The 25,476-nt window shown below is 39.5% G+C and overlaps 3 protein-coding genes across 4 annotated transcripts; 1 reads left to right on the top strand and 2 right to left on the bottom strand.

Moving 5' to 3' along the window:
* Positions 1-251: 251 nt before the first annotated feature.
* fam166b (family with sequence similarity 166 member B) lies at positions 252-4,929 on the top strand. The gene is made up of 6 exons (XM_023291936.3): positions 252-531; positions 1,632-1,804; positions 2,484-2,638; positions 3,697-3,823; positions 4,460-4,669; positions 4,794-4,929. Exons 1-6 carry the CDS (start codon positions 467-469, stop codon positions 4,886-4,888), a joined length of 825 nt encoding a protein of 274 aa, XP_023147704.1. The 5' UTR covers positions 252-466; the 3' UTR covers positions 4,889-4,929.
* Positions 4,930-5,025: 96 nt separating this feature from the next.
* Positions 5,026-21,462, bottom strand: LOC111583030 (AP-4 complex accessory subunit RUSC2). Of its 2 annotated transcripts, XM_035958015.2 has the most exons (11): positions 20,717-21,462; positions 18,950-19,160; positions 13,551-14,922; positions 12,804-13,098; positions 11,151-12,161; positions 8,966-9,042; positions 8,640-8,814; positions 8,387-8,492; positions 8,229-8,275; positions 6,969-7,635; positions 5,026-6,808 (listed from the first exon to the last, which is right to left on the bottom strand). In XM_035958015.2, exons 3-11 carry the CDS (start codon positions 14,862-14,864, stop codon positions 6,697-6,699), a joined length of 3,804 nt encoding a protein of 1,267 aa, XP_035813908.2. In that variant the 5' UTR covers positions 14,865-14,922; positions 18,950-19,160; positions 20,717-21,462; the 3' UTR covers positions 5,026-6,696. The 2 variants fall into 2 exon arrangements, with proteins under 2 accessions (XP_035813908.2, XP_023147708.3); XM_023291940.3 differs by lacking the exons at positions 18,950-19,160; positions 20,717-21,462 and adding an exon at positions 18,751-18,922.
* Positions 21,463-21,617: 155 nt separating this feature from the next.
* Positions 21,618-25,375, bottom strand: LOC118471756 (liver-expressed antimicrobial peptide 2). Its single transcript, XM_035958016.2, has 3 exons — positions 22,954-25,375; positions 22,649-22,788; positions 21,618-21,767 (listed from the first exon to the last, which is right to left on the bottom strand). The coding sequence occupies exons 1-3, from the start codon at positions 23,017-23,019 to the stop codon at positions 21,734-21,736; spliced, it is 240 nt and encodes a 79-aa protein (XP_035813909.1). The 5' UTR covers positions 23,020-25,375; the 3' UTR covers positions 21,618-21,733.
* Between the last annotated feature and the right edge of the window lie 101 nt (positions 25,376-25,476).

Here is a 25,476-nt window from a genome sequence, read left to right as displayed (position 1 = left end):
TGTGGACTAGAACTTGATTATTTAGTCAGTTGTGTCCATCAGTTTTCTGACTTTAAGTATTTCTAAAATGTTGCAGAACTACACTAGGGGGCGCCGCTGAGCATTTGTCAAGAATGGTCTCTGCTTTCAGTCTAGGATATAATTATCATTATCTACTTCTTCCTTTATTCATGTAAAGAAAAATGTTTAGAGAGAATATAAAATTTAGTTTCAATGATCTCTCTGAGCTTTTTAAAGAAGAACAGTATGAGGACAAACCGTCAGAAGTGCAAACTACAGCTGCTGTGGTTGTTACTGCACAGAAAACCTACAGTCTGAATGTTCCTAAACACTGTAAATTCATCATAACACCCCTGACTGAGTATTACAGCAGAGTTGTGTATAAAAACCTCCATGACAGCAGCAGTTTGTTTGACTCTCTCTCTGTAGCAACCAGAAACCAGCTCAGACCTGCAGCTGCTCAGACATGGACAGATACGGACCTAAGGTTGGAAAAGCTCTGCTCACACCGAAGCCACACTTTATCCCGGGGTAAGTTTACAACAAATGCTGGGTTTAGTGTTTAAGGTTAAATAATCAGGGATAAAATGTTGCTAAATTACTATAAATGTTGCAGGAGAAACATGAACACAGACCAGTAAAAACCTGTCTGACATAGAAACCAGGTAAAGAAACTATTATTATTATTATTATTATTATTATTATTATTATTATTATTATTATTATTATTATTATTATTATTACATTTATTTACAGAGACTAGTAAACCCTGTTCGACACAGAAACCAGCTGTGATGGAAAGTTAAGTAACTATTATTATTATTATTATTATTATTATTATTATTATTATTATTATTATTATTATTATTATTATTATTATTATATTACATTTATTTACAGAGATTAGTAAAAACCTGTTCAACATAGAAACCAGCTGTGGTGAAAAGTAAAAAAATAACTGAGTACTGTATGTCCATATAAAAAACATTCCAAAATACAAATTCAGACTCAATAGAACCTAAACATAGACGTGTGTCGTCCTGCTGCTCATATTATTCTACCAAACAGATAAATATCTCATATTTAACAAATGATTGCTGCACAGTTTTAACGTACACAATCCTACTTTACCATTTTTTTCAAAAACTTGTCCTCTTACAGTAATTCTTTCCGTCTCGAAGATATAATAAATGATGTCAACACAATCATCTGTTGTGGGTATTTCTGATCTCAGCTGCTTTCTAGTAATATCCTGCTGGCCTCAGCTTGGTCATAGTTAATAACAACTAATAATAGAATTAACTTTAACTGATGGTGTTTCACCAAAATACAAGGTTTGCAGTTTAAATAGATTGTGCAGCTCTTTGTAGCTGTTTTGACTTATTTGCAAGTCAATCAAAAACATAAAAGCAATGCAAAATTACTCAAAACATCTAAAAAGAGCCACACAATCACATATTTTATTTCATTCCCCTATTTTCAGAGATTTTTGATTACATATCTCCCCTAAAATCCTCATTATTTTTTCTAAAGTGTTTGTTTAAACTGCTGGAATCTTAATTTTCTGTCGGCTGTGTTCATTTAATTTCCTTTTCAAAGCAGCTACTGAGGATATTTATCTTATTTTCTAGTTACACGGGGTATTGCCCACAGCTGAAGTTTAACATTGGAAAGTCGTACGGAAAGCTGACGGCTGAGCTGCTGACCCGTCCTGAGGTTGTTTCCTCTGAACAAACTGACACCAGTCTGACACTGAGAGGCCTCGCTGACAGTAACCTGAAGAGGATGATACCTGGATACACAGGTTAGCATCGCACACTTACCTGAGGCTCAACACTTAACACCACCATCAGAGACAATCATTTTCCTTTAACACACCCACACAGTTTAAGACATTTATCAGCTGTTAATGATGTGAAACGCCAATCAGCAGCATGTGTGTAGTTAGAATTTAGCCTGAAATATGTCTTTAACTTCTCACTGCAACATGAGATCAACAATCTGTGTCCAAACTACTAAATTATGAAGAATAAGCTGCTCGTTTAGCGGATCAGTGTTGAAAATCAATACACCACATAGCTGCATGGAAGGAAGACAACATAGTGTGCACAGGTATCAGTGATCTTGGTAAAAAATTAATGCATCTGTGGACAGAAATAAATGCTGTGACATTGCAGAAGCTTATTGAAACGATGTCCCAGCGAATGAGTGCCATACTCAAAGCTAAAGGCCGTCCAATAAAATATGAGAATGTGTGACCTTTTTTTTTGTCCAGGCAGTGTATATCAATCTCTGCTGCAATGATTCAGTTTAAGGTGAGCTGAATTTCATCTGTGCATCAACAGCATTTTTTTTAAAATGTCATGATTATCGCAAAGAAATAAATCTTCTCACCTCACCGTGAGGCGTGACACCTAAAAAAACTATAATGAACTAATAATCTGTGTGAACTGGAGCTTTAAAGATGCTTGTTTCTCTTCTAGGTTTTATTCCAAAAAGTCAGAACTACTTTGCCTGCACCTACTCTGAAATATGCCACAAAGCCCTGACTGAGTTCTGCCAGGAAAGACAAGCGAAGCTCCAACAGCAGTCGGAGGAGCTGCCAGCTGCTGTCAGCTCCAGGATTCAACAGATTGACGTAAGTTCTCTCTCTAATACAAACCTGCTGTGGATTTACCACTTTATTAACCCACACACATGTTGACGTGACACCAGTTCACAGGTTCACTCTGATTTAATGATCCAGCTCCAGTGTCGGGTGGCTGTAATTTAATCCACTGCAGGGGTCAGACCAACCACAGATTCATTAATTATCTCTCTGAGATTCACACGAATCACTTTTATCAGATGATAAAAAGGAATTATCAGCCGTATGATCAGTTTTATGATGGTGATAGAAAAATAGCTTTACATTTAACCTGGATTTATAGGCATTAATTATGTATTATTGTATAGAATCTTTCCTTTTTATAGACTTTACATTAGAGCCCACTGACAGGTCTGTCATATGATCTCTGACTCCTGCATGTTTCAATGGTTTCTGTCATATGTCATCTAGGCTTCTTACTGGTCTTAACAGGCGACATCACATCTCCCCTATTCTGGCTTCTCTTCAGTGGCTCCCTGTCTGTTTTAGAACTGATTTTAAGATTTTACTTTCACTTTAAAAGCTTGCCAGATCCTTGCCTCTGGCTGTATTTTAGACATGCTAACTCCACATGTACATCCTCAGGTCAGTCCCTCCTGATCGTTCTGAAGTCGAGGTTTAAATCCAAAGATGACCAGGCCTTCTCTGTCAGGACTTGTCAACTTTAGAACGACCTGCCTGAGGCGATAAGGCTCACTGAATCAGTAACTTCCTTTAAATCACTTCTTAAAACCCACTTTTATAGACTCTCCTTCAAATAAAGTTCTCTTTTATCACTCTCTGCCTTTTTGTCCCTTTTAAAATTTCCACTGCTTGTAGTCCCTCTTTCTAACCTCTTGATCTTAATCTATTTCTGTCTTTTATTTTCTCTTCAGCTTCTCTCTCAATTCCTTTGTGTGATGTCGTCCTTTTAACCAGCTTTTTATTAGCTATCCAGTCTGCACATTTTTGTCATTTTTTATGTTCTACCTGTCAAAGCACTTTGTGAATGTTCTTCTGAAAGGATTCTATACTGATCAAGTTATTATTATTATTGTCTTCTGGCCCAGAGAACCAAACCACCTGTGATACCGATCACCAACAAATCGATCTCCTCTGAGCCTGTACAGATGTTCACACCACCTGGACGACCGTATTCTATGGATGATGACAACCCACACAAGCACTTCATCTCAGGTAACAGTTACTAGCTGTACCAACGTAGCTTCACACAGCTGACACTGGTAGCAAGCAGTAGGCCTTAAATGGACATTAACAGATTTTTTTCAGTCACTTGGGGGCAGCAAAAATCAGCTGAAAATACTGACAGTGATCATCTTTTCACCTCAAAGACACCAGATGACTCCGTAGAGCTAAGACAGTGGAGAGGAATTCATCCCAGCAATCCACTGTTGATGTGAAACTACTGATTATTTAACTGCTGCACTGTTTAAATGCAATGTGAGGCAACCAATCAAACAGAGTGAACTGTTCACTAGCAGCTGGATAGCTCAGTAAGGAACACCCCTGACTTTGGAATGGAAGATCAGTGGTCGCTTTGGATAAAAGCGTCTGCTAATGTAATTGTGGAATTTTTTTTCTCTGTCGCTGTTACATTATTAGACAACAGCTTTACTAGTTTATTGTCTTTATCAAAACTATTTTATTTTAGAGCAGTTCTGGCACAAATGAATGACCCAAAGACCAAAAAAAATTTTTTTTTAAAAAGCTAAAAGGGGCTAAAACTACACAGAGCTGCAGAGTTCTCTTTCATTCTGAAAAGATAACTACTAAAAGACTCCAGTGGCTCACATAGTGGCGTCTCTTTTGCAGGATTTACAGGGCATGTGCCAAAATCTCGCTTCCTGATTGGCAAAGGCTACCCCATTATCACCAAGCAGGCACTGATCCAGTCTGGAAAGCAGCAGAGTTATCTTACATCCAAAGACCTTCCAGACAGGAAGAACAGTGCAGCAACTCCACTGCCTTCTATCTATCCATCCAACAGAGGTGTGGTGCCATCATTCGCAGGACACATCCCAGGTCTGTGTGTCGTATTTCACACAGTAAAACCTCCTGATAAGCTCAATTATAAATGTGACTGAAATAGAAAATGAACAATCGGGAGTTAAACATTAATCATGTCTAATTCTATGCCATCCTACAGGATACAAGTTCATGTACGGGCAAACCTTTGGTCAGCTTTCCAAGAATGCACTGGAAAAGAGCGGCATCAAAAGGATCCTTCTGGAAAAGCCATAAAAAAAAAAAAACGGCACGGCAATAAGATGATCAATAAAGCGTGAAGAGGTTGTACCAAGAACTTATCAGGAAGTCTTCAAATTTCCATGAAAACAGTTTGTTCTTGATTGCAAAAACATCTGGCACAGGACAGAGCAGACAGGTAAACATGTAAAGTCTTTACTGACAGAAGGTTGATTGTCTCTGGGCATTAGAGGAAGCATTCAGAGGATAAAACAAGGTAGAACAGTTTCACAGACTTCACATCATCGCACTACATTTAAAAAAATTCTCTATTCAGCAAATGCAGAGAAAACAGTTTCCTTCACTTTCCTCCATTTTATCTCACCACCAGCCCATCGAAATAGACCCGACACACAGTAAAATACCTGAAACAGCCACAAGAGGGCTTTTAGTTGGTGCAGCTCAAAAAACTCCACTGGAAGACATAAAACTGTATAAACCAAACGCTGCCATTAATTTAAAATTCCATTTCTGGACAATTTCTAAACTCTACACCTATAAAAACATCAAGAGGAAGTTGAGAGATTAAGAAAAAGGCAGGAAACAACTGCTGTATGTTCATGCACCTACAGTAAATACATGCTGAAAAAAACATCACTGACAATCTACTACAAGAGGCTGGTGTGTGTGTGTGTGTGTGTGTGTGTGTCTGTGTGTGTGTGTGTGTGTGTGTGTGTGTGTGTGTGTGTGTGTGTGTGTGTGTGTGTGTGTGTGTGTGTGTGTGTGTGTGTGCGTGGCATATTTGGCACTGGAAACAGTGTATTGCTTTTTTTCCACTTATCAATGAAATGAAAGATTGAGCTACGCAGAGATTGACGGTGACAAATGAGAAATGGATCATTTTGCACCACAATAATGTCCAACAGTCCACAGCAGATCAATATGCACATTTTTATGATTGATATTCGCCTACGGGAAATAGAAAGAAGAGTAGCATAAGCACCTAGTTGTGGTTATTCCAGTATGCAAAGACAGATTGGGGCATTGGCTCTTATTTATCAAGCTACTTCCAGGAAAAGAGTTCAGGATCTACGTTGTCATTGAAGCTTATCTCACAACGAAGATGAGTACAAATTAGAAAAATGAACAACTAAGGGACATTTTTAAATCAAGAGTTGGTTGCACTAGCTGTTAGCAATCATAGAAAGATTTGCTACTATGTATTTATAGACAGAGAAAGAGATAATATGAAATGTGCTTGACATATACGACCTAATACTTAATCAAAATGCTGTTAAAAAAACACGTAAACTGATGATAATTTCAATGACATTTCACAGAAAAAGGTTTTATCTTCAATTACAAGACACATCTGAAGAACCTGAAGCCTTATCAGATACTTTTCACTCAAGTGCATGAATGTTAACAGCTGTGAAACACATTTCTGCAATATATAATACAAAAAATAACTAATTTATACACTACAATATAAAGATTTGTGACTGAAGCTAATTCTTGGCTGTTATGCTACAGTTTGTGACACGAAACAACTGCTTGTTCAGACGGTTAATTGTCTTTGATTGGACAGTTGTTTCCTTCTATGGATTTAAAACTATTTTATATGTATGTATCGTTTGATACTGCAGATGATGAGTGTTTAAATGAGAACCCAGACAGAACACACGCTCAGTTGTGGATTTACAAATAGCTTGATGAATAAGGGCCACTGCCAAAGCTGTTAATCTCGTACTTCTGTGCTTTCTTATCGGTTCAGCAGTGTGGTGGAGCGCTGTGTATGTATTTTTCATGCAGTTAAGACTTTTGTTATTACAGTAAACAGTCCTATCTCTGTGTGAGCTCAGTTTTTAGCAGCTCTTGTGAACCTGAGCTCCGACCAGCTTCATCGACCTGATGGACTGAGCCAACCGTCCGAGCTGTGATCTGTCCAAATGCAGCCACTGCGATGGTCGCCGCAGCCTGGCAAACAAATCACAAAGAGATGTTGTTCATGACCAGAATGTCACATTGTCAGTCTTTCATCAATCTAGACTGCACAAACAAACAAAAAAAAGAACATGGGATTAAGGAGGAACACAGATTATCATGAAAATCTGTTTCATTGCTCACTGCTTCTTACCTTCTGTTTTGTGCTTCAATGTGACTCTGAGAAACTGACTGTGCTTTGGTGGAAGTGTCGGCTGCTCCAAACAGTTTGGCCCAGCGCAAACCACCCTGACAAGGACTCTGGACAGCGGTTGAGGAATTTGGGGTCCCACAGTCTTTCTCTGATCCCCTGTCGTCTTGCCTGCTGTCCATACTTATTTGAAACCAAGTATCTGCATAATTCTGGCTACCGTCCTCTCCATCAACCACACCTTCCACAAGGTCAGGATCCTTCGGCTGCCACTCTGGAATAGGAGCCAACGACGGACTGCTGTTGGCCTGCGTATTTCCACGTTGCTGCTTTGAATTTTGAGAGCCGAGAGACTCGCGGTGATGCAGACCTACTGGGTGGGACATCTTAGCTGGCTGACCGCTGTAGCTGCTGTACATCTTTCTGTCAGCCTGTAGTCTTGGCCAGCTGGTCACCAACAGGGCTGAGCATGGCTGAGGTGGAGAAACGCTCTGCTCTTCTGAACACAGCTGTCTGTGGTGTAACAGTCGGGGCTCCAGGAGCAAGTTGAGGTCAAAGGGCAGCACAGAAAGTGGCTGCAGGAGAAGAAGCAGCTCCTGAAACAAGGGCTGACACCGACCCAGGGACATGGTCAGGAAGCCCCAAGAGTGGTAGTATGTTGTCACGACATCTGTGGAGACAATACTGGGCGTCAATACTTAACTTATATGCTGATATTTTGCAGATTATGTTCACCATGATCATGATTTCAGTTGAAAATGTTAGCATTTGTACATCCACGAATTAGCACTAAACACAAGTACTCAAATTAAAGTACAGCACTGGACTGAAAGTACAGGACAAAACAAAATGTTGACTTAATAATGGTGCTAAATCAGGAGATACAGATGCAAGAAGAAGCATGATTGTATAGAAGTCAATGAGAAAATGACTTTACTTCTCACTTGATTTAACAGCTTAGTAAACATTTTCTGAATTAGTTTGTGGTCTCAATCACTTCTTCAACACAGTATGACGTTCATTTAGTAAATTATGGCCCAATTTAGAGTAAATTAGATGAAAAAGAAGGGTACTCCTTAGGGGCAGGGCTATCTTGTGATTGACAGATCATTACAATACGGACATGTTAATTGTCCCTCTTTTGTTACATCAATTTCAAAAAACAAAAGGCCAAGAGCTACATTTAAAACTACAAATCAAAACAGCAATCCAGTGGCCATCTTTTATGTACAAAAAAGTACAGTAAATTGACTGTGCACTCACCTCTTTGACTCTGAAGGTGACTGAGCCAGAACTCCAAAGCTCTCAAGCTGTCATTGAACACATAACCAACAAAGAAATAAATGGTTTTAGGTGCAGGAACTTTAATAGCAGTAGTCTTTTGTCCTTTAATTTCATCATTAATATCACAGATAACTTACTTAAGCAGGCCCATAAGGAAGGCTCTCAGTCTCATGCAGTGGGTGGTGAGTTGTGGACAATGTCTGATTTTGGAGACGAGACTTTGAAGGACCCTGGTGGACGGACCTGAGGCCAAGTAGGACAGAAACCAGAAAATGTTTGTCAAAGAGCTCATGACAAATGGTGCACCACAAACAAGTACTGCTTAGCAAATTGATCCAGAGGTACATTCATGATAGCTTCTTTAATAAATGGTATAATAACCATATATACCAATCCTGGTAGAGATCTCCACCACGTTCCAGGAGTGGTTGCGACGCTGCCCAATGATGAAATCCAGTTTGTGATCCCGAAGACCATCTTCTAAAATATTCTGGATGGCTGGACACAAGTGTTCCAGGACTAAACCAGCGATTGTGGGACTACAAGAGCTGTTACCCAGACGCATCTGAGCCAGAAGGAAAGAAATGTTACACAGCATTCAGTGTTTCTTGCTGACACAAGTTATTTCACTCCTTTTCTATAATGTAAGTGATACCAGTTTGGCACGTTGCTATTGTGACACATCATTCATGGTGCTTAAAGCTGCACACTTGTACCTTTTCTTCAGGGTCTCTGCTGCTGCCAAAATGAGCCATGATCAAATCCACGGCTCTGCTCACAGACCTCAGCAAGCCTGGAGACAACGACAAACAGGTTGGACGAGTTGAAGTGAGGACAGATACAAACTCTGATATCTTTAACCCTCGTGTCTCCTGCGGGTCAAATTGACCCGTTTTAAAGTTTGAAAATGTGGGAAAAAAAATATAATTTCACAGTGAAATTTCTAAAGTCCACATTTTTAACATTTTTGGGGAAATTTTTGAACATTTTTTGGTGGAAAAAAGAAATGTTAAAAAAAATATTTCTTTAAGAACATTCAGAAAAAAATCAACCAAAATCCAGTGAATTTTGCTGGATTTTGGTTTTGTGAATGTTCTTAAAGAAAACTGATATATGTGTTATTGTTACTGATATATATGGAATCATTTTAGATATTTTTAGGATTTTTTTGTAAGATTTTTACTCATTTTTGGAAAATATTTACAAGAATTTTCTTGCCAAATTTGCGGGATTTTTTTTTTTAAAATAAAACTCTTAAGGGAAACTTTTAAGGAATTATTGGAATTTTCTTCCTGAAGGTTTTGCAAATTTTCTGAAATCTGGGAAATTTTTTGCTGAATTTTGGGATTTTTTTCAGACAAGGAAACAATATTTTTTGGTGCCTGTAAGTGAGGACAACAGGAGGGTTAAACTAGTGGTTCAACGCAATTTTTAAAAAATCTAATTAATTAGAGGCTTTGTAATTAATCAATCACGATTAATCACATTTTTACCAAATAGTAATATCTGACACAATATGCAACATTTTTCAGTTCAAATACATTTTGGTTGATGACTGAATTGTTAAATAGACATAAATGTGAACTTAAATAACAAAAATGTTTATGTTTCATTTATTTTTTTTCATCTTTCTGCTACATTCACAGATTACTGCAAACTCAAAGAGCAATTATAGCGATTATATTCAACATTTTAAGACTTTTTGTCAACTCAAGAACTTTCAATGTCTTGAAAAGTGGTCTATTATGGGATGGCTATAGTGTTATCGTAGCTAATGTGTCCACAGGAACATCAGTTTCTGGCATCCCATTCATTGTCTGTGTAAAACGCAAGTAGACTTGACTTCTACTTTATGCAAATTCGGTGTCGGCTGTGGAAATTTGGGAACTGAGAAAGGTGCCATTAAATGCGTTATTTTTTTAACCCGTTATTTTTTCTGTAATTAATCGAAATTAACGAGTTAAAGTCCCAGCCCTACTTTAAACTGTTTGAACAGTACATGCAACCTTGCAGTTTTAAGCAATTTCTTGTCATTATTCATAGTTAAAACTGGTACTGAGATAAATCTAATTTATTTCTGGTGAATATCAATCAAGACTTTTCTAGTATTATCAAGTAAAAATGCTGGCACTGCACTGGCAGATTTCTCCCTGTTCTAAAAAACTCAGATCAAAAATTAGGAAGATTTTCACCTCGCTAACTAGGTCAATGTGTAGAAATATGAGAGGATGCTTTCAAGATTCATTATCATATTGCACAAATGCAAATGTGGACGGGAACTAAAGATGAAAGAGTCACTTTTCATCTCAGCAGTGATCCTCATTGACTTGCTTTCCCCTTCCTCTCTCTTTCCTCGTCTCGTACCGGCTAGCCTCTGCAAATGTCACGGTAAATTCTTTATGCATGTTGATCCTGCCTGCAGTGCTGCGCCACACCGACTCCTCACCGCTGCTGCGAAAGCCTCCGTCAAGGCATCGCAAGAGGTTCTCATTTACATAATTAAATTCACACCAAGTGGCCCATATGGTACCACTAAAACAAAATGATTAGCTGCGATATAAATCATTTGCACTGCTCCTACTACATCCTCTCTCGGAGCTCACAGCCGCACACACATAGGCTACGCAGCAGAAGGCTCAGCCAATCCTGAGCAGGGAGAGTTAAAAATAGGTCATGTTTGAGAGGAAGCCCCTTCAGGGTATTGAAGTCACTGCTGCAGTACAGTGAGTTTTTATTGCTGCTCTTAACAGCTCATCACTGGCTAGACCTTCCAAACAAGGAGGGATCCTGTCATTACTGATACTGACTCCCTTTTACTGCATTCTGATTCCAATTTGTCAACTGTATTTCACATCATTTGTAGGTAATGATACAGTGCAGCAGTCAGTAGTTGACCCTCACCTCTTCTCTGCAGATGGCTGATAGACATGGACTCATAAGACGTATCAGGTGAAAGGCAGAACTCTGCGGGCGGCTTGTCACTCAGGATCAGAGACTCGCTGTGATGGCTCTGACTTGGCTTTGAACTCGGCCCAGCAGATTCTGGGATGTGCTGTGGATGCAGCCCAGAAGTGGCCAAGGAGATGAGAGAACTCAAAGAGGAAAGAGGAGCCACTGAGGAGAGGGCAGCCGTGAAACTGCTGTGAAAAAAGCCAGAGTCGGCTGCAGTTGCTGCTCGATACTGAGGGAACTTCTGCTGCTGTAGTGAGGTTGTTGAAGGAGACAGAGACGCCTGTCTGTTCGGGTGATGGCTGTCTGTGGTTAGAGGTAAAGTGGGTGGTGTGTGAGAGAATACTGAGTTGTAGCAGGTGTGGGTTTGGGACTGATCTAGACTTTTGGGCTCTGGACTAGCACGGCTCTGCTCAGGAGTGAGGTGGATCAGGTCCTGGTAGGTGGGAATCTTCACCAGGTTGGATTGATTTGGAGCTGACATCAGATTTGAAAAACTGCTTGTCTGAGTTTTGCCTGAGTACGGACTTGTTTTTTCTTGCACCTGAACTATTCTGGGCTTCAGGATGTTGTGATCCAGACTGCCTCTTGATGTACATGGACTCGGGCCTCCTTGGGTTCTGCTGGACTGACTCCACGTATGTCTGCGGGTGAAGCACTCTGGGCTCGGTGTGCAGGTCGAGCAGGTATCGGAGCTGGAAGGAGCCTCCAGGAGGATGGGGCACTGGCTGCCCAGAGGTGATTGCTGGAGATTAGAAAAGCACTGGCTGCGTTTCACCGTAAATTTGGAGCCTTCCTGGGAGCTTCCAGACTTGTTGCTCTTTTGGTTTAGGTACTGCTCCAGAAGACATCCAAGGTGTTGGGCCTGAGGTTTTCCTGTGGGGACCAGGACAAACGGCTGGATGGGCAGCGAGGTCGGCCTCTGGGCCTTACTGTAGCGGACCGCATCGTTCTCCAACACTCCTGAGAAAAAGGCGAGAAGCAGATACTAGAGTCACTTAACCCTCCTGTTGTCCTCATTTACAGGCACCAAAAAATATTGTTTCCTTGTCTGAAAAAAATTTAAAAATTCAGCAAAAAAATTTCCCAAATTTTTCAAAATTTGCAAAACCTTCAGGAAGAAAAGTCCAATAATTCCTTAAAAGTTTCCCTTAAAAGTTTTATTTTAAAAAATCCCCCATTTTGGCAAGATAATTCTTGTAAATATTTTCCAAAAATGAGTAAAAATCTTCAAAAAAAATCCTAAAAATATCTAAAGTGATTACATACATATCCGTAAAACTTCCAATATTTCTTTAAGAACATTCACATAAAAATCAACCAAAATCCAACGAAATTTTTGTGAATGTTCTTAAGAAACTTTTTTAACATTTCTTTTTTTCCCACCAAAAAATGTTGAAAGATTTCCCAAAAATGTTGAAAATGTGGACATCAGAAGTTTCACTGTGAAAATATATATTTTTTCCCACATTTTCAAACTTAAAAACGGGTCAATTTTGACCCGCAGGACGACATGTGGATTAATAAAACAAAATACTCTGTTCTTCATCTTTCAATGCATCGTGGCCTAAACAACAAAGAAAAAACCTGATTTTTCTCTCTTACCCGTCGCCTTTCCCTTCACAGCAGCATCAGTGTTGCTGTGTTCCTGGTCCCGAAGCACAGATGGCTGTGTGGACGGAGCTCTTGTGTCTTGGCATTTACTGCTCTGTGGGCTACACTGGCTGGGGCACAGTGAACGAGGCGTATGGGAGAGGTTCTGGACGCTGCCTGTCTGCTCCGTCCTGCAGGGGGATTTGTCAGTGGAGGTGGTGGCAACCTGGCAGTCGATGATGTGAAGCTGAGAACCGTCAAACTTTGGAGAGGAGAACCTCTTTTCCTTTTGTTGATCCTCTTTGTCCTGATGGGGATGGACAAGGAAAGCAGGCAATTCCTTAAAAGTTTCCTTTAAAAGTTTTATTTTAAAACTATCCACCAAATTTGGCAAGAAAATTCTTGTAAATATTTTCAAAAAATTAATAAAAATCTTCCAAGAAAATTCCTAAAAATATCCAAACTGCTTACATTTGTATCAGTAAAAGTTTTAATATTTTCTTTAAGAACATTCGGAAAAAAATCAAGCAAAATCCAGTGAAATTCACTGGATTTTAGTTGATTTTTTCCCGAATGTTCTTAAAGAAATTTTTTTTTTTTTTAACATTTCTCTTTTTTTCCACCAAAAAATGTTCTAAAATTTCCCAAAAATGTTGAAAATGTGGAAGTTTTCACTGTGAGAATATATGTATTTTTTCCACATTTTCAAACTTTAAAACGGGTCAGTTTGACCTGCAGGACGACACAAGGGTTAATTACCTTCTCGACATCATTGTGTTGTGGTTCTTTGTTATGTTCAGATGGAGGGAAGGGGCTGCTCCTGCTCTGACCCTCGGGGCAGCTGGTGAGGCTGGACCAGGCCGGGCTGGGCGACTGGGAGGAAAGGTCGCAGGTCACGAGTTTGTAGTACTTCTGGTTGGTCCCTGTCGGCAGAGTGTCTTGGCTTTGAAGACAGGCGGTCAGGTCGGACACCTCCAGAGAAGACAGACCTGGTGGGAGCGGCTCCAAGGAGTAAAGATTGCAGTTGGAGTCGAGGCCTTGAGGAGACCAGCGGGAGGCAGGAAGCGTCATGTCCTCTTTCGGGGGTGAGTAAACTGCCATGTGGTGGACGTCCTTGGTTGGAGTTTGAGGAACAGGTTGGAGGTTGAGGAACACGGACCCCTCAGACGACTGAGAGGGGTGAACCGCAGGGCTGCTGAGGTCATAAGGAGTGGCAGGATTGTTGCTCCTGTTGTAGATGGTGCAGAAGTTAACCAAGACGCCGTCAGAGCTGTTGCAGGAGGAGTCGCTGGGAAACTCTGTGTGGCTGTTGGACAGCAGCTCCGGGGAACATTTGTGCTGGCTGTGGATGCAGCAGGACATGTTATCCTTCAGTCTGTCTGAGTCCTGCTCTAAACAAGCCGTGCTGCCAGATCGGCTGCTGTGAAAGCACTGGCACTCAGGTTGCAGCAAGTCCGTCTGGTTGGGTTGATTAGAAAGCCACTCTTGGTCGCTCTCAGTACCCAGCATCGTCCCTTCATTGCCCCATTCGCTGTCCAGGTCCCCATTGGACATAGTGTAATTGGTGGCTCCATTATTTAAGGGCCAGTTGGAGTTTCCATGCAACACAAAAGATGAGTCCTCATGATATCTGTGTAGGTTATCTCCATCACTATCTTCATCCTCTTCGTCCTCATCCAGCTCTGGATTAGGTAGGAATGAGTTGTGTGACCGCAGACTGGCTCGAGCTGCAGAGTTTTCCTTCTTCAGGTGGGAACTGGTCTCTTCTGGCGATGAGGTGGAGTCATACCTGCCGCTGCTGTCGCTGGTACCTTCCTCCTCCGCTCGGTCCTCGTTCAGGCTGCTGTAGCTGCTGGAAAAATGCCTCCGGCCGCCGGTGAAGGCATGTTCCCGGTTGAGTGAATCCTGCTCCGGGAGGGACACGGCCCTGGTCAGGCCCACTGAGCACAGCCGGCTGGTCCTCTTGGCCGAGCCACACAGGGCCTGGACGGGAAGCTGCCAGGTGGGGAGCTGCACCACGGGGAAGTGGCAGGCTATCAAGGTGTCACCTGAGAGACTGGAGGCTCCGATCATGCTGCTGGATGAGGCTGGACCATGGACCACGCTGTCTCCATGTTCCTGTAGTTATCTCCTAAAAGAGCAAAGGAAAAGAATCATCACATTTATGCACTAATGTACAAATCACAGCACACAGAAAGTACAATTATGATAAAAAGTTATCAGCTTAACCGCCATGTTGTCCTGCGGGTCAAAATCGACCCGGTTTAAAGTTTGAAAATGTGGAAAAAAATATATATTTTCACAGTGAAACTTCTGAAGTCCACATTTTCAACATTTTTGGGAAATCTTTGAACATTTTTTGGTGGAAAAAAGAAATGTTAAAAAAGTTTCTTAAGAACATTCACAAAAAATTTTGTTGGATTTTGGTTGATTTTTATGTGAATGTTCTTAAAGAAATATTGGAAGTTTTACGGATATGTATGTAATCACTTTAGATATTTTTAGGATTTTTTTGAAGATTTTTACTCATTTTTTGAAAATATTTACAAGAATTTTCTTGTCAAATTTGGGGGACTTTTTTTAAAAATAAAACTTTAAGGGAAACTTTTAAGGAATTATTGGAATTTTCTTCAAATTTTCAGAAATTTAAGGAATTTTTTTGCTGAATTTTTAGATTTTTTTCAGACAAGGAAACAATATTTTTGGGTGCCTGTAAATGAGGACAACAGGAGGGTTAAGCAGTGATAAAACTTAACTGAGGAGTATTTTAATTCATTTTTTCTGCAAGCCATGAAAACGTATTTTAATGTTGAATTTAAATAAACTTTGGATAAATTCTATCTTTGTTGTCACCATCTGCATACGAGGTGTTTGTTTTGATCCCTGAGGTTCTGCTTCTGTTTTCTGGCCTCAGAGATCTTCAGGCCTCATCACATAACCAGATTAAGGAGTAAATAGTGCATGTGTAGGTGGCACGATTAACCAGCGGAATTTCTAGCTACATATCTGAGAAAGACCCATTGCCTCTGGGACCTAATTACACACTTCACTGATTAGCAAAACAGAAAAAAAAACCAAGAGAACGAGGTGAAACTATGAAGCTCAACTGCTGGCTACTGCCGTCACAGTCTGCTCCTTCACTGCTTCTCACTGCTGGTCCTCAGGTCTAAGTCCTACTGTGTCGTCTGGATCTGGCCCTCAGCGCAGCCTACACTCTATAATTCAGTCAACCATTAACAAACTCCTCCTCTTGCTGCTGGAGCCAACCACCGTGTCTCACAGCTACTCAGCTGCTCTGTAACTAGGGCAGCTGCACTGCAGAGATGCTCCCTCTAAGAGTAAATACACTTTCACATCAGTTTAGTTAAAGCAAAGTCCTCCACACCGTATTCATACACAGAGCTCCTGATTGTAGACACATTTGGGAAATATTTATGAAAATACACAGGCAGTGGAATTAGAGTCATCTTCATAAGGGATAAGCAGAAAATAAAATTACAAAGCTTGTGCAAACTGCATATAAAATATTTAACACTGGAGAGTGCTAATAATGTTTGACCAGAGAGAACAAAAACACTAGTCTTACTTTGAACATCATGTTTAGAAAACTACATTTCAGATGAAGCATTCTCTGTCTTTGCAGTCATCTACAGCTGAAAATAATGCACCAACATGAAAGAGCTGCAGATCAACAGGAAGATTATTTTTTCAGCAGCACAACAACAAAATCCTGGTCATAGCAGCAAACAGTAAACACGTCAATAAAATGCTCTCAGGCGGTAATAACCGGTCTGATCACACATACCGTCCCTCATGAATGAGGTTAATCCTTATTTATTGCACATATTTACCACAAGAGGAGACACAAGCTGCTTAACTTTCTTATTGCCTGTTAAAAGTGGTAGAAAAGCTGCTTGATGATTATTTCTTTGGCAACCGCTTCAAAGCAAAGGGGTCAGATTTTTCTCAGCTACGTTATCTCAGAGACTGGAGATTAATATAGTGTGTTGGTTAAGATGTTCTAAACATGAGTGAAAATATGTGTGTGTGTGGGGATAATTTCAGTCTAGTAGTAGGACAAGCTGTGGGAGAACATGATTAGATCAACCTTCTCTACATCTCTAGCTCAAAACACTCAAAAATGGAGCATTTGAAATTATATCAAAATCAAATTTGCTTTTCTGCCCATTGTATTTCATAAAGTCTGTTCCAGTTATAGTTACAACATTACTAGCTTTATGATGTACTTTACCTCACCCTTTAACAGTTTCACTTGTGCCAGTGATTTATACAGTATTGTTATTTCCACATCCAGAGGAATAGACAATCCACATCCACATATGGAAGAATTATGTACGTTTTTTTAAATTTATCTTAAATTTATTATTGTCAAATGTTTGCATTGCCCCTTTTGCTGCTGTAACCATTCAAATTTTCCCACTGCTGGATTAATAAAGGCTGTTTTGCATCGTTTAGGTTCATAGCCTCTTAGTCCTTCAAAAGCCTATCTAGAGACATCCATCCATTAATTATCTCTACACTGCTTCATCCTCATTAGGGTCACAGTGGGGGGGTGGACTTAGGGTGAAGACAGGGGACACCCTGGACAGGTAACAGTCTATCACAGGACTACATAGAGAGACAAACAATCACACTCGTATTCACACCTACGGACAATTTAGAGCTACCAATTAACCTCAGCATGTTTTTGGACTGTGGGAAGAAGCTGGAGAACCCAGAGAAAACCTGCACATGCACAGGGAGAACATGCAAACTCCATGTAGAAAGACCCTGAGAAGGCTGGGACATGAACCAGGGATCTTCTAGCTGCAAGGCGACCATCTAGAGACAGATGTCACAAATTAGCATTCACTAGAAACACTATGAAAATTCAAAAGTTGTTTTCAGTTTATTTATGTAAACTGTATATATCCCAATTAAATAAACTATAAATAATTACATATTTTCATATTTAAATGTGTAATGTGTTGATGATTTGCCTTTAGATACTTGCAGGTCTGTTATTTCTGGGGGGAAAAAATCACTGGCATTTATTTGCATAAATCTAAAACAAAGATTTTTTTTTAGGTGCAGGTAGAGCAGAAAGGCTTTTCATCATAGAGACGGCTTCTTCCTCAGGCACTTTTCTTTGCTCCTAGTGTTTGTGTAGGTGTGATGTAGAAATGTGAGTCACATAAGACAATACCATCTCCCCAGTGAATGTAACGTAAAGCATAATTTGTAGCCTCAGTGTCAAAGGTTGAGTTGTACATGATAGTTTTTGCAAGTACCAGTTATTTTTTGTATACAGAAGTTTCCACCTTAGTTTTGCTTGTCAGTGAAGCACTATTCATGTCTGAGGTGTAATATTTCTTTATTGAACCTTGAATTTTCCAGTACCACAGCAAACTAGGCCAGTGTGACAGACCAGTTGTCTGCAGAGATCGAACCATTCCGATGCATAGCCGAGTGTTTATCCCTGCTGGAAGTCTTCTTATCTCGCAGCCCAGAAATCTATGCCAAGCAGCTCCGAGTGCAGCTCCCAGCCTGAGATGGCTGCGATTATCTGAACTATTTTTTCTGGAAATGTCTGTCAGGTCAAGTCAGCCGTCTAACGTGACGGATGGGACAAAGAGTCTGAGGCCCACAGTGGTCAGGAAGCGGCTTGTTATGAGAGATGAGGCATCATTACAGAGGAGGAAGAGGAGGCAAAGTTTCAGGAGGTTCTGTGTGGCGGATTATCAAAGGGATGTTCAGTAGGATAATATGCAGGACAGCAGAGAGCGTGCACACATGGATGCCAAGACAATAAATAAATAAATAAATAAAAGAAACATGGCAGAAGTAGCATCTAGATTCATTTAGAAGTAGAACACAAACACACCCCCATCACATGCAGCAAGATCAAAGCTGAGAAAGAAAACACAGCTGAGTAACTGACTTTAAGTGCATCACCTACTTGAAACCAGCCGTCAGCCAAAGGTGAGCCTCTCCTCAGGTGACTTTGATTTGCAGCCTCCTCACAGATGCATGATTACATCCGAAATGATGCAAACATTATCTGTTAAAGCTGCATTCGACGAGCTTTTGGCGTCAAATGTGAATTATAAAGCTGCTGTTGCAAATCTTTAACCGTGCATCTAAAATCTGCAGCTTACCCTTGAATGAGTAACTGTGGTGCTGAGTGGGCTGGAACCGGTCCGGTGCTGAGGGTCCGGTGCCGAGGGTCCGGTGCCGAGGGTCCGGGCAGATCCAGCGGCTCTCCACGCCGCCGCTTCAGCTCCGCTCAGGATGGCTCAGCTGCTGCGTCACGGCGGCGTTGGCCAATCAGGAGAGAGAAGTCCCTGCGACTCGCAGCATCCAAGACACCTGTTTTTTTTTTTTTTTTTTTTCCAGGGATGTTAAAAATAAACATTAGTAGGCTTACAACTTACAGCCCAGTTACAAAGCAGAGCCTAAAATGATCACTCTGCTCCTCACAATGACTCACAAACATCTTAATCAGGATTGAGAAGGAAAATAATTTAAAAAGCAGCCTTTTAGACACATTTTCAGATACATTTTTGTCATATTTTCCTCATTTATAGCTTTATTATTCTCATTTATTGTCATATTTTTAAAAAGAAAAAAGAAAGCTTCAATCCCCATATGAATAACAATCATTTTGGCATTCTTGTTGAATTATTCTGATTGGAATAAACAATAAATACAGCTGCTGCAATAATAAGTTAGTAAAATATTACATTTAACAGCACACAGTGCAGTTTTAACCACATCTCAAATGTGGTGCTCTACATTCATCTGGTTAAACTGGCTCAGGACGCCCTCCAGTGGTGACAATGAGCACCAGCTAGCGATGCATCAACGATGTTAATATGTGGACATAAAAACACATCAACACGGTGGTAGTGTTGTTCTCTGATGAGGCTGTTAATCTTCGAGAATCTTCACCAACTAAAGGACAGGATTTGCTTGCTGGAAGGTCTCTGAAGTTATTTATACCGCAGGATGTCTTCCAGTTGGAAACTCCTTATGAAAAACATCACGTGTTTTGAATCATTCCTTAGACACCACTGTCTTCCCTGTCTCTTAACGGCATTAAACTCATTGTATGGTGAGAAAGAGGAGACCTGTTGTTTATTCCCCTCTGGAGAAGATTTTTTTTTTTTAACTTTGTTAACATCTCCATATAGTGTTTTTTAGATGCCAGAAGACACACTAAGAGAAATAAGCAGTCTATAGGGATGTCAGATATTGGCTTTTTTGCCAATAACCAATATGCCAATATTGTCCAATTCTCAATTTCCGATTCCGATATCAACCAATACTTATATATGTGGGCTATTTAACTAATTTTAGGTAACATCACATATCTCCTGTCACAGAATTAACATATCATGCCTGATTTTATTGCGATGCCCCATTGGATGCATTCTCAGATGCAACACGGCTTTCAAATGTAAACATTGTCTGTGCAAAATAAGAAAACTACTTCAACTTAAGTTATAGAAAAAAATGCCATATCTATGTCATATGTATATATTTAAATTGTCTCAAACAACAGTTCACACTCTCCCTCTATGAATTCAGTAAATGCCGGCGAAATCCAGGCAGTTGGTTTTCATGATAGGCAAAAAAAACAAAAAAACTAAACGATAACGATATTGACCGATATTACATTTTTATGCCAATATCAGGCCAACATCCCTGGTCGACACCCTGGGGGAACATCTCCCACCTTCAAACTGCAGCGTACTGATGACAATCCCAAAAACACAGATTCAGACTTTAGGAGTTTTATATGTAACAAACCTAAAAAATCAATCCGTAGAAGGAGGGATTTTCTAAATAATTATTCATCTTCAGAATCAGTTTCTGGTTTAAACATGTATGACTGACTGACTGACTCTAATGTTACAACTCACCATTGTGTAGCATGGAAGGGTTTTACAGTGTTTGAGCAGAGATGTAAGCGAGCTGATGTGCTCGAGCTGCAGCAAGTGGAGAAAAGTGACTAGAAACAAAGGCAGCAGAAACAGAGTAGAGTTACATCTGAGCCATTCTGAGGCAGGAAATTATCATTTTCCATTGAAAAAAACCTCCTAAACATGTAACTTTGACAGTCAGAGATCCGTTTTTAGGGGTTTAAGCAGAAACCTCACAATTCTCAACATTAGTACTCCTACTTTTTAGGATAAAAGGGAAATTTGTGTGTGAAATTCACACAGGTGGGTAATATGGATGTATCTATTTGAACTGAAGATGTTTTATTTATTTGTTTGTTTTTGATTGAAAAAGCAAGCATTTGGGCATCACCACCCTGGATGATCCTGGATAAGCAAACCTAGACATGTTCCACTCAATCTGGAAAATAAATGTAACACGGTTTTGGAATGGTTAAAAAAACTCAAATGATTTCAAGTTATTTCACTGAAAAAGTAGCAAGAACTGTGAGGAATGTTTTAATTTGTTTTACAGTAAAAAAACAAAAAAAAGGCAAGGAAAATCTGGGTAAAACAACCTGTTAAAAAAAGAATATTTGTCTATTTACATAGTTTACAATATGTATAAATAAATACATAATCTTAACATGAACCAAAAAATGCAGAGCACCTCACAAATTTTGCATGAATATTTATATTTTCTTATTTAAAACACATTGGGATTATACAGCCTGTCTGATGTTGCAGTAGTGCTTTAGACAACTCAACACCACTCAGGATGAAGATGTTTGTTGCTTGTGCAGCCCAGCTTTTATAGCTTTGTTTTGCTGCAGTGCGTCGCCAGATTAGATTAGTTGGATGGATTGCACAGAGTCTGATAAACTTCCAGTTCGGCTGTATCAGCGCAGCCATTTCACACAGGCTTTATTTCGAGACAAGTCAGGTTTGGTCCATAAAGCAGATGTTTGTTTTGTAGAGTCGTGTTTGTGCGTCTCTTATTCAGGGAGAGGTCCAGAACCAACACATGTTTTTCCTGTAAAGATAAGGAGGAAATTTATTGCGGTGTCATTAGTCTGACTTTGTCCACGTCATGCAAAATGCACATGGATACAACCACATATATGCAGTGCAGAAATATTATTGCATATATGTGAAAACTACAAAAAGAAACACTATTTCTATTCAATATCATGCAATGTCCTATAAGGTTTCTCATCATTAAAATATTATTTAACCCTCCTGTTGTCCTCATTTACGGGCACCAAAAAATATTGTTTCCTTGTCTGAAAAAAATCCAAAAATTCTGCAAAAAAATCCCCCAAATTTCTGAAAATTTGCAAAACCTTCAGGAAGAAAATTCCAATAATTCCTTAAAAGTTTCCCTTAAAAGTTTTATTTAAAAAAAAAATAAAAAATCCCGCAAATTTGGCAAGAAAATTCTTGTAAATATTTTCAAAAAATGAGTAAAAATCTTCCAAAAAATCCTAAAAATATCTAAAATGATTCCATATACATCAGTAACACTTCTAATATTTTCTTTAAGAACATTCACATAAAAATCAACCAAAATCCAGCGAATTTCGCTGGATTTTGGTTGATTTTTATGTGAATATTCTGAAAGAACCTTTTTTTTTTTTTTTTTTTTTGAACATTTCTTTTTTTTCCACCAAAATATGTTCAAAGATTTCGGACAAACGCTGAAAATGTGGACATCCGAAGTTTCACTGTGAAAATAAATATTTTTTCCACATTTTCAAACTTTAAAACAGGTCAATTTTGACCCGCAGGACGACATGAGAGTTAAAGAAATATACATATTTAGTAACATAGGAGGTAATATAATAGATAAGTTAAAAAAAAAGTAGCAAAATGAAATGTTTTATGTTCAACATAAATGCAAAGCTCTTTATTCACCTGCAGTATTTTGTGCCACACTCTGAGTGATCCCTGCAGCTGGCACCAACTGGCTTCATACTGTTCCAACGCCACAGCAGTGACCTTTTGGTCCGCTGGATCAAACCTTTCCAGTCATCACGTACAGGCAGGGAATCGACCTGGAAAAGCAAATATTTGATCATTTAGGAGCTTTAATGACCCTCGTGATAAAAGCTGATGACATCTAATGCCATTAAATATTTAAAAAAAAAACAAAAAACATTTTTTCAACAAAGGAGATAAAGCACAGGATAAAAACAACAACATAGAGGTTATTAACTTACCTGAGTGACATATATGAGAGACAGAAAAAGAGAAAGAAGGATGATTTTTTCCCGGAGGGTTCTCATGCTGCTTGCAGATCGCGCTGAGGACAGCTGCTGCTCTGCGTCAGGGTGGCTGTGGAGTCTCCTGCTGCTCGTATTAAAGCTTTTAATTAGGTTGGGGAGGAGCCACCCTCTGACTGATTCACTCGTTTGTCACTTTAATGACTGAAGCTGAGGTTTGGCAGACTGAGCCACTCAAGTCGAAGTCAGCGATGCAAATCTGTCGCAGAGTGCTACTTATCAGTTTTATAATGACGAGTGAAGCCAGAGATGCAAAGTACACTTTAACCCGGTAATTGAGGACAATTCCACGTCGGCGGTATCTGACAGAAACCTAACGTAGTTTATGGCTGTAGACAATTTATCTGTTCACACATCTTCACCATAGAAGTCTGCAGAAAATTAGAGAAGGATGTGCAAAAATCATTTCGAGTAGATAAAACAATAAACCACAATCAAGATCTGATTTCAGGACTTTTATGCCGTTTATGATGCACTCCTCTTGAACACCTGTACGTCATCGGCCTGCATGGATTCTGAGGGTGGCAGGGGAGTTCCTGACAAAGTCTGCTAATCTTGAATCAAAAAAGTGACACAAATTTGTTATTACCTCCTCTTGCCCTTTTCAACTGTTCCACGTTTTCTTTCACAACACTGTGGTTGTACATTTAATATCAGTTTGAATGCAATAAGAGAGTAAAAATCCCTTAAAGCAGTAGCTAAAACATCTGCTTTCTTGTTAGATGAGAAGATCAATACTCTTATTTGTCCCTTAAATATGAAACTAGAGCAGCCAGTTAGCAGTTTACCATAAATATTGAAAAAGCTAAATTGGCTTCACGCAAAGCGGAAAAAAATGTCAGTTCAGTTAACATGTTCCATCTTTAAACAGGATGAGTTTTTATTTTTCAGGGAGCTACGGTGCCCATTAAAAGTATTCCCTTTTTATTACTTTTCAACATGGTAAATATAATTTAGCTTGACAAAAATTCCCCCCCTTCAAAAAAAAAAAAAAAAAAGACTATTTCACAACAAAGTGAAAACACATTTCTACAAAGTGATGTCAATTCTTTGAAATTCTAAAAGCAAATGCCTGACTATTCACCCCCTTTAAGTCAATATTTAGTAGATGCACCTTTGGCCGCAATTACAGCATTGCATCTACGTGGATAGTTCTCAATCAACCTTGCACATCTGAACGTTGCAATTTTACCCCATTCTTCTAAGCAAACTGCCCAAGATCTGCCAGGCTGCACAGGGATCAGAAGTAAACAGAACTGGACTGAGGTCTGGGCTCTGATTCAGCCACTTAAAAACATTCACTTTGTTGTCTTTAGATCATTTCTCTTCATGCTTCAGGTCATCGTCTTCCTGGAAAACAAATCTTCTACTAAGTAAGGACAATCTGATGCAAACCTCCAGGATTTCCCTCTATTTTGCAGCATCCATTTTACCTTTAACCTTTACAAGCCCTGTCCCACATGATGATGCTGCCACCACCATGCTTCACACTGGGGATGGTATATTTGTCATGATTTCCTGGTAAGTGATTTCCTTGAGTTTTCCTGGCAGCCCCACACACCCCACCAGGAATACTTATGTGAAATAACTTGCCTTTATTCATTTTAAAGGATATAAAATGTTATTTAGGGAGCTTGATTGGAGCTAGAACACAGATTTAGTACACAAACTTTATATTTAATATCACTTGCAGACATGAGCATGAATGTTGTCAAATCAGCAGGACAGCAAACAGGCACATTTTCTATTTCTATATTAACTATTTTCAGCCTTCTGTAACATAAAGTGATCACACTATGGTCAGTTTTAGTGTTTAACATTCCAACAGGCCAACTGAAAACAGTTAACATGATATAATAATCATGAGTGCTAAAGAAACGGAGAGAAACGTTTCCTTTATCAAGAGTTTTCTTAGTCTAACTGATCAAACATCTTAGAGACGCCCTAAGGCAGTTATTTTGCACTAATAAGACCAGGTTCATATCAAAATGAATGGGAAGAGAGACATAACATTAATTATTTACAAGGGCATAAAAGCTGCATGTATTGAATCGGCAGTCAAATCTGATAAAGAAAAACATACAATTTTATTATTTTTCCCAAAGTAAGGTTTAAAAAGTGTTTGTCCACACAAAGCTTAGGATTCTCCAAGTAGCAAATCTCAGCTAAATGCCAACTGTTGATGAAGTGTGATGCTAAATCTTATAGGAGGCCTCATTTTAATTCACAGAAGAATATCTCCAAGTCTCAAATGCAACCTGCCTGTAAAAGTGTTACATTCACAGGGTTTGTGGGTGAGGTGTCAGTCATTAATTGCAGCTGTAAGAAAAAAGTTTCAACACTGATATGCAAACAATAAATTGGCCAGACCATCCGATGGAGTTTGTCATAAAGCGACTCATGCTTTACCGGTAACTTCCTGACAAAAAGGAATTAGGAAGTAATGATTCAGCACTTTAT

Source organism: Amphiprion ocellaris, chromosome 17, assembly GCF_022539595.1.
Source record: "Amphiprion ocellaris isolate individual 3 ecotype Okinawa chromosome 17, ASM2253959v1, whole genome shotgun sequence".
In the NCBI taxonomy this organism is placed as follows: domain Eukaryota; kingdom Metazoa; phylum Chordata; class Actinopteri; family Pomacentridae; genus Amphiprion; species Amphiprion ocellaris.
The sequence above is the reverse complement of the archived record's forward strand: the minus strand, read 5'-3'. Positions and strand labels throughout refer to the sequence as shown.